The 10,000-nt window shown below is 39.5% G+C and overlaps 1 protein-coding gene across 1 annotated transcript in view; it reads right to left on the reverse strand.

The window, feature by feature from the left end:
* Positions 1-6,765: 6,765 nt before the first annotated feature.
* Positions 6,766-10,000, reverse strand: part of LOC128661530 (probable C-mannosyltransferase DPY19L1) — a 72,255-nt gene continuing 69,020 nt past the window's right edge. The window contains exons 3-4 of the mRNA XM_053715777.1: positions 7,184-7,271; positions 6,766-6,819 (exon numbers count right to left, since the gene is read on the reverse strand). Of these exons, the coding sequence (XP_053571752.1) occupies positions 6,766-6,819; positions 7,184-7,271 (142 nt within the window). The remainder of the gene's footprint in view (positions 6,820-7,183; positions 7,272-10,000) is intronic.

The following is a 10,000-nucleotide window of genomic DNA, read 5'->3' on the forward strand; positions in this document are numbered from 1 at the left end:
GATTCGCACCAATATAAGTATTTACGCCAAATTTTATGGTAAATCCTTCTGGTAACAGGCTTCCTAGCCTGTATTAAGGTATCAATAACTGGCTCAGAAAAACCACGTTTTGATAAAATCAAGCGTTCAATTTCCAAGCAGTCAGCTTCAGAGAAGTTAGATTTTGATGCTTGAATGGACCCTGGATCAGAAGGTCCTGCTTCAGAGGTAGAGACCAAGGCGGACAGGATGACATGTCCACTAGATCTGCATACCAAGTCCTGCGTGGCCATGCAGGTGCTATTAGAATCACTGATGCTCTCTCCTGTTTGATTCTGGCAATCAATCGAGGAAGCATCGGGAAGGGTGGAAACACATAAGCCATCCCGAAGGTCCAAGGTGCTGTCAAAGCATCTATCAGAACCGCTCCCGGATCCCTTGATCTGGACCCGTAGCGAGGAAGCTTGGTGTTCTGATGAGACGCCATGAGATCTATCTCTGGTTTGCCCCAACGTCGAAGTATCTGGGCAAAGACCTCCGGATGAAGACTCTGAGACTCTGCCCAGCGAATTATCTTTGATACTTCCATCATTGCTAGGGAGCTTCTTGTCCCTCCCTGATGGTTGATGTAAGCTACAGTCGTGATGTTGTCCGACTGAAACCTGATGAACCCCCGAGTTGTTAACTGGGGCCAAGTCAGAAGGGCATTGAGAACTGCTCTCAATTCCAGAATGTTTATTGGAAGGAGACTCTCCTCCTGATTCCATAGTCCCTGAGCCTTCAGAGAATTCCAGACAGCACCCCAACCTAGAAGGCTGGCGTCTGTTGTTACAATTGTCCAGTCTGGCCTGCTGAATGGCATTCCCCTGGACAGGTGTGGCCGATAAAGCCACCATAGAAGAGAATTTCTGGTCTCTTGATTCAGATTCAGAGTGGGGGACAAATCTGAGTAATCCCCATTCCACTGACTTAGCATGCACAATTGCAGCGGTCTGAGATGTAGGCGTGCAAAAGGTACTATGTCCATTGCCGCTACCATTAAGCCGATCACCTCCATGCATTGAGCTACTGACGGGTGTTGAATGGAATGAAGGACCCGGCATGCATTTTGAAGCTTTGTTGACCTGTCTTCTGTCAGGTAAATCTTCATTTCTACAGAATCTATCAGAGTTCCCAAGAAGGGCACTCTTGTGAGTGGAAAGAGAGAACTCTTCTTTTCGTTCACCTTCCATCCATGCGACCTTAGAAATGCCAGTACTAACTCTGTATGAGACTTGGCAGTTTGAAAGCTTGAAGCTTGTATCAGAATGTCGTCTAGGTACGGAGCTACCGAAATTCCTCGCGGTCTTAGTACCGCCAGAAGAGTACCCAGAACCTTTGTGAAGATTCTTGGAGCTGTAGCCAATCCGAATGGAAGAGCTACAAACTGGTAATGCCTGTCTAGAAAGGCAAACCTTAGATACCGGTAATGATTTCTGTGAATCGGTATGTGAAGGTAAGCATCCTTTAAATCCACTGTGGTCATGTACTGACCCTCTTGGATCATGGGCAAAATTGTTCGAATCGTTTCCATCTTGAACGATGGAACTCTTAGGAATTTGTTTAGGATCTTTAAATCCAAGATTGGCCTGAAAGTTCCCTCTTTTTTGGGAACTACAAACAGATTTGAGTAAAACCCTTGTCCTTGTTCCGACCGCGGAACTGGATGGATCACTCCCATTAATAAAAGATCTTGTACGCAGCGTAGGAACGCTTCTTTCTTTATTTGGTTTGTTGACAACCTTGACAGATGAAATCTCCCTCTTGGGGGAGAGGATTTGAAGTCCAAAAGGTATCCCTGAGATATGATCTCTAACGCCCAGGGATCCTGAACATCTCTTGCCCAAGCCTGGGCGAAGAGAGAAAGTCTGCCCCCTACTAGATCCGGTCCCGGATCGGGGGCCCTCGATTCATGCTGTCTTAGGGGCAGCAGCAGGTTTCCTGGCCTGCTTGCCCTTGTTCCAGGACTGGTTAGGTTTCCAGCCTTGTCTGTAGCGAGCAACAGCTCCTTCCTGTTTTGGTGCAGAGGAAGTTGATGCTGTTCCTGTTTTAAAATTACGAAAGGAACGAAAATTAGACTGTCTAGCCCTAGGTTTGGCTTTGTCCTGAGGCAGGGCATGGCCTTTACCTCCTGTGATGTCAGCGATAATCTCCTTCAACCCGGGCCCGAATAAGGTCTGCCCTTTGAAAGGTATATTAAGCAATTTAGATTTAGAAGTAACATCAGCTGACCAGGATTTTAGCCACAGCGCTCTGCGTGCCTGAATGGCAAATCCGGAATTCTTAGCCGTAAGTTTAGTTAAATGTACTACGGCATCTGAAATAAATGAGTTAGCCAACTTAAGGGTTCTAAGTTTGAGTGTAATCTCATCTAGTGTAGATGATTCAAGTGTCTCTTCCAGAGACTCAAACCAAAATGCTGCTGCAGCCGTGACAGGCGCAATACATGCAAGAGGTTGCAATATAAAACCTTGTTGAACAAACATTTTCTTAAGGTAACCCTCTAATTTTTTATCCATTGGATCTGAAAAGGCACAGCTATCCTCCACCGGGATAGTGGTACGCTTAGCCAAAGTAGAAACTGCTCCCTCCACCTTAGGGACCGTTTGCCATAAGTCCCGTGTGGTGGCGTCTATTGGAAACATTTTTCTAAATATCGGAGGAGGTGAGAACGGCACACCGGGCCTATCCCACTCCTTAGTAACAATTTCAGTAAGTCTCTTAGGTATAGGAAAAACATCAGTACTCGCCGGTACCGCAAAATATTTATCCAACCTACACATTTTCTCTGGTATTGCAACTGTGTTACAATCATTCAGAGCCGCTAACACCTCCCCTAGTAATACACGGAGGTTTTCCAGCTTAAATTTAAAATTTGAAATATCTGAATCCAATCTGTTTGGATCAGAACCGTCACCCACAGAATGAAGTTCTCCGTCCTCATGTTCTGCCGCCTGTGACGCAGTGTCTGACATGGCTCTAATATTATCAGCGCACTCTGTTCTCACCCCAGAGTGATCACGCTTGCCTCTAAGTTCTGGTAATTTAGCCAAAACTTCAGTCATGACAGTAGCCATATCCTGTAATGTGATTTGAAATGGCCGCCCAGATGTACTCGGCGCTACAATATCACGCACCTCCCGAGCGGGAGATGCAGGTACTGACACGTGAGGCGAGTTAGTCGGCATAACTCTCCCCTCGTTGTCTGGTGAAATATGTTCAATTTGTACAGATTGACTTTTATTTAAAGTAGCATCAATACAGTTAGTACATAAATTTCTATTGGGCTCCACTTTGGCATTAGTACATATAACACATGTATCTTCCTCTGAATCAGACATGTTTAACACACTAGCAATTAACTAGCAACTTGGAAATGCTTTTTCAAGTAATTTACAATTATATGAACGAACTGTGCCTATAAGAAGCACAGAAAAAATTATGACAGTTGAAAATAATTAAGTTATAGCATCAAATCTTTGTAAGAAATATACAATTTTAGCAAAGGATTGTTCCCATTAGCAAAGGATAACTAACCCTGTCAGCAGAAAAAATACACAAATAAACGTTTTTTATCACAGTCAGCTACACTCTTCACAGCTCTGCTGTGATGATTACCTCCCTCAAAAAAGGCTTTGAAGATCCCTGAGTTCTGAAGAGATGAACCGGATCATGCAGGAAGAAAATGAACCTCTGACTGAATTTTTTGATGCGTAGTAAAAGCGCCAAAAATGGCCCCTCCCCCTCACACATAACAGTGAGAGAGATCAGTGAACTGCTTTAAATTAAACAAAAATATTGCCAAGTGGAAAAAATAGTGCCCACAACATTTTTTCACCCAGTACCTCAGAGAAATAAACGTTTTTACATGCCAGCAAAAAAACGTTTAACCTCAATAAATCAATTGTTATTTAAAACCTATTGCAAGTCCCTGCAAATTAGGTAAAATCTATGCATACAGTATAAAACCAGTGAAGTACCATTCCCCAGAATACTGAAGTGTAAAATATACATACATGACAGCCTGATACCAGCTACATCTACTGCATTTAAGGCTGAGTTTACATTATAACGGTATGGCAGGATTTTCTCATCAATTCCATGTCAGAAAATAACAAACTGCTACATACCTCTTTGCAGATTAATCTGCCCGCTGTCCCCTGATCTGAAGTTTACCTCTCCTCAGATGGCCGAGAAACAGCAATATGATCTTAACTACTCCGGCTAAAATCATAGAAAAAACTCAGGTAGATTCTTCTTCAAATTCTACCAGAGAATGAATAACACACTCCGGTGCTATTTATAAAATAACAAACTTTTGATTGAAGGTAATAAACTAAATAAATCACCACAGTCCTCTCACACATCCTATCTATTCGTTGGGTGCAAGAGAATGACTGGAGGTGACGTAGAGGGGAGGAGCTATATAGCAGCTCTGCTGGGTGAATCCTCTTGCACTTCCTGTAGGGGAGGAGATAATATCCCAGAAGTAATGATGACCCGTGGACTGACCACACTTAACAGGAGAAAAAGAAATATGGAATTTAGAAATCAAATTAGCATTCCAAGATTGAAATCATAAAGTTCTTCTAGCTAAAATAGCTAAAGACATAGATTAAACCTCATTTGCGAAAATATCAAAAAAATGATGACACAAATGAAATTATTAGCATGTTGATCAACTTAACAATGCTAAACAAATCATAATCCGATACTTGTTGCACTAAAGTATCCAACCAAAAAACTGAAGCAGTTGCAACATCAGCCAAATAAATTACAGGTCTAAGAAAAGTACCTGAAAATAAATAATTTTCCTTAAATAAGATACAAGTTTCCCAAGGAAAAAAAAAAATACTATCTGCTATAGGAATAGCAGTATGTTAGCAAGAGTAGAGATAGTCCCATTAACTTGGAGGATCTTCCTCAAAACTGAAAACTAACTGCCGGCAAAGGATACAATTAAAAACCTTAAAGAAGGAATAAGAGAAATTCCCGGCCTATTCCATTCCCTAGTATCAGGAACTGGAAAAAAACCTCTGAAGAAACTACAGAAGGTTAATAAGCAGAATTTAAATGTTAGCTAGTCTTAATCAAAAAGAACTAGTTACTTCAATATCCAAAATAATCAACACCTTTTCAACAAAAAACAAATGTACTCTATTTAAAAATAAAAAAGTAGATTTGTTAGTGTCAATATCTGATGAAGAATATTCCGAATGAGAAAATACACCATCAGAGAAGGATAATTCAGTATGTTGTTGGTCATTTGAAACTTCATCAACTAAATGAGAAATTTAAAAAAGACCTAAACATTTTATTAGAAGGCGGGATAGCAGACAAAGCCTTTATACTAGAATCAGAAAAATATTCTTATAAATTCCTAAATATATCTTGTACATAAGATGTAAAAAGAATAGCAATAGATAATGCATAAATACTAATGGACTCTGCATGTAAAAGTTTATCATAAAAACTTATTACAAACCATAGCTAAATATAAACATTCATAACATTAAAATAAATGAACTTAGCTTTGGTAGGACTGATATCAGTCATCAGGAATCCCTCAGTATTTTCTGATTCAGGAACAGCTTTTAAAATATCTTGCAATATCTAATAGAAAAAAACAACATATAAAGCAAAATTATCAAATTCCTTAAATGACAGTTTCAGGAATGGGAAAAAATGCAAAACAAACAAGCCTCTAGCAACCAGAAGCAACAAAAAAGTGAGACTGAAATAATGTGAAAAAAATGGCGCCAAGTATGACGCCCACATTTTTTGGCGCCAAGTAAGACGCCCACATTATTTGGCGCCAAGTATAACGCCCATATTTTCTTGCGCCAAAAATGACGCCCACATTTTTTTGCGCAAAAAAACGTCTGTAACACACATGCATCAAAAAATGACTCAGCCATGTGTAAACTTCCAACGTCAACTATGGCGCCGGAAATGACGAAATTTTGCGCCAAAAAAGTTAGTGCCAAGAATAACGCAATAAATTGAAGCATTTTCTGCCCCCGCGAGCCTAACAAGGAAAAAAGTCCATTTGAAAAATTTTTGAAGGTAAGAAAAAATATTTATTTATTCATATGCATTTCCCAAAATAATGAAACTGACAGTTTGAAAGAAGGAATACTGATTAACCTGAATCATGGCAAATATAAGTTTAAAACATATATTTAGAACTTTACATATAAAGTGCCCAACCATAGCTTTGAGTGTCATAAATAGAAATAAGATTTACTTACCCCAAGACACTCATCTACATATAGTAGATAGCCAAACCAGTACTGAAACGAGAATCAGTAGAGGTAATGGTATATAAGAGTATTTCGTCGATCTGAAAAGGGAGGTAGGAGAAGAAATCTCTACGACCGATAACAGAGAACCTATGAAATAGATCCCCTAGAGGAAGACCATTGTATTCAAATAGGTAATACTCTCTTCACATCCCTCTGACATTCACTGCACTCTGAGAGGAAAAACGGGCTTCAGCCTGTTGCGAAGCGCATATCAACGTAGAATCTAGCACAAACTTACTTCACCACCTCCATGGGAGGCAAAGTTTGTAAAACTGAATTGTGGGTGTGGTGAGGGGTGTATTTATAGGCATTTTTAAGGTTTGGGAAACTTTGCCCCTCCTGGTAGCGAATGTATATCCCATACGTCACTAGCTCATGGACTCTTGCTAATTACATGAAAGAAATGTATAATATTGCAAAGTATTACATGATTCCCAAGTGGCTACTTCACAATGCCACAAACAGAAAGAAAGCGGAGCAAGTTGGTTTTAAAAGGCTTAAAAATAAACATTATTTACATATACAAAATTAAAAAAAAAAAAAATCACATGCATGGCATTAAAAACCCTTAGCTGCAGCGGTAAGCAGTAAATCTCATGCAGAACAAAAATATTGTTGTACTGAAATATTAGCCCCATCTATTTTTATCTATACAAGACAGCTATACTGCAATGTAGAGCAAGGAAATACTGAAAGTGAGACAACTTTGGTGCAAAAGCAAATAAACAAGTCTCAAAAATGTTGCACACTCCATCATTTAAATATGAAGGGAAATAGTGTACTAGAATTATCTTAATGATCATAACCATTAAAATAAACATGCAAATTTGTTTTTGTTTGATAAACTAAACATAACTAACCATTTCCGTGCGAAATGCCATTTCCCTTTCCAGCGTTGAAAGGTGAGAAAAATGCCGGTCATTTTCAAAAAGAGTAGATAAGTGGCCCCTGAAATTAAAAAAGCAAAAATATAATAAACAAAAACAGATTATATGTAAATAATTTACATTATACTGAGCTGTGTAAACATTCAATTTAATGCTCAAGGAGACTAAAGCAAAGATTAAGACTAAAGACAAAGAGTCAAAAAGAGGACTTTTAAGATGTTTAGGATCCAGGCTAAAAATTAAAGGTACTTAATACTATACTATACGGCCAAAACTATGCAGTCACCTGACTATCACACCAATATGAACCTGTTTGTCATCTCATTCCAAAAATATGGGCATTAATATGCCCCCCCCTAGAATGTCTGAATCCTGTAGCATCAAGATGACCCTTCATTGGAACTAGCCCAAACTCTGGAAACAGCCATAGACCATTATCCTTCCTCAAGCAAACTTTACAGTTGGCACTATGCATTCCAATCGTTAGCTTTCTTTTGGCAACCTTCAGACTCAGACTGTCAGTGAAGCATCAGTAATCACTCCAAAGAACACATTTCTGTTCCAGAGTGTATAGACAGCATGCTTTACACCACTGCAGCTAACGCTTGGTATTGCGTATGTTGATGTGAGGCTTAAGTACAACTGCTCAGCCATTTCATGAAGCTCCCGATGTTCAGTTTGTGTGCTTGTATTGCTTCCAAAGATATTTTGGAACACTGCAGTGAGTGATGCAACAGATAATAAGCCATTTTTATGAGCTACGCACTTCAGCACTTACAACTTAAAGGGGCAGATCTAGTAGGCAGGAATTTCACAGACTAACTTAAGGCAAAAGTGACATATACATGTGTATTTAAACTCACTGAGCTATTCAGTATGACCCATTGTAATGCCAACATTTATCTATGAAGATTGCATTGCTATGTGCTGGATTGTATGCAGCCAGAGTATGAACATTTACTTTTCGTTTGGATTTTGTGGTTATTAAACATATGACTATGGTATTGCTTGGTATGTCCAGTACAAGTGGATAATAGGGACCGGAATGGGATATCTAGATAGGTAGAGTGCACATGTCTGGAGCCCTACATAACAGGAAGTAGTGCTGCCATCTAGTGCTCTCCCTATTGTATAACTGTTGCAAAACAGCGGCCAGATAGTGCTGCAGACATGTGCTCACTCCTAAACTGACCCTCCTGCTTTATAACAAAGGATAACAAAAAAATTAAGAAAATTTGATAATAGAATTAAATTGGAAACCGGTTTAAAATTGTATGCTTTATCTGAATCATGAAACAAAATGTTTGGGTTTTATGTCCCTTTAATAAGTGTAACTTATATTATCATTTACAACATGAAATACGTTTTTCAGGGGGGGTTTGTCTGTTTTTTAAATAAGAACACTAGGTGGCTTCATAGCATTGAATAAATACATAGTATGATGCACTATAACAATAGCTTGACAAAGGTTTCATAGACCAGCTGAAATGCGTTGCTTCATTGTTGTTGTTTTGTTCCAGGAGGCAACCGTACTTCTGGCATCCTAAGAGAAGTTTGGGACACTTCAGGACATTCACGTCGGCGAGAAGAAGAAGGGCTTTGAATTCAGCAAGAGGAGATTGTTCTAAAGACACAGCACTAGTTGGAAGGTGATACCTCACAGTGGACGCTGGGACCTTAGGATATAAAAGTAACCAGGTCCTTTAAAGAATGCCGAATTTGGAATTATGTGCTCAGGATAATTTGTGCATAGTACAGATATTGCCATAAAAAGGACATATATTTTGGACAAGCTCATGAGAAGTTTTTGGAAAGCTTGCTACATTAGGTTAGTGGAGTCGCTTATTAGCGAAATTAAATGACCAGTTAATACAGTAGATGTGCACGCTATGGTTGTCTGAAAAAATAAATAAATTTGTTTCTAACATTTTTTTATTTATTTTATTGAATGTTATATGTCCAGGGTTTCCTTTGATCTTTCCTTATTTTTGTAAGTTTTAGCTCCTATTTAGGAGTGCACCCATTAGAGTATATACATTTGACTTGTGTGGCGCCTAGGAAGCCGTTACCTTGTTTTCTCCAATCAGGAGAATGTTTGGGTAGTATACCTATAATTTTCATTGCGTAGGAGTAATTTTTCTTGTTGTAATAGCATAGTGAGAAGCCATGCTTCTGTAGTTGTAACCTGCAGTTTAACTTTCCTTCACCTGTCAGAGAACTGTTGCAGAATTCTTGAGGTTTATCCACATGCTTTATGCAACTGTACTCCAAGGGTTTCTTGGTGAATAGTGGTTTACTTCTTGCCACACTTCCATTAATACCGCATTTGTCCAGTGTCTTTCTGATGGTGGAGGTATGAACACTAACTTTAGATGAAGTGAGAGAAGCCTACAGATCTTTGGATGTTCTGATGCTATTTGAGATTTAAGGGCATATTTATCAAGCTTCGTATGGAGCTTGATGCCCAGTGTTTCCGGCGAGCCTTCAGGCTCACCGGAAACAGAAGTTATGAAGCAGCGGTCTAAAGACCTCTGCTCCATAACCTGTCCACCTGCTCTGAGGCATGGACAGAAATCAATGCGATAGAATAGGATCGGGTTGATTTACATACCCTGCTAGCGGCCGATTGGCCATGAATCTGCAGGGGGCGGCATCGCACCAGCAGTTCACAAGAACTGCTTGTGCAATGATAAATGCCGAGAACGTATGCTGTCGGCATTTATCAATGTGCAGCAGACACGATCCGCTATATCGGATCATGTACGCTTGCACAATCATAAATATGCCCCT

This window comes from Bombina bombina, chromosome 5 (assembly GCF_027579735.1).
Source record: "Bombina bombina isolate aBomBom1 chromosome 5, aBomBom1.pri, whole genome shotgun sequence".
NCBI lineage: Eukaryota > Metazoa > Chordata > Amphibia > Anura > Bombinatoridae > Bombina > Bombina bombina.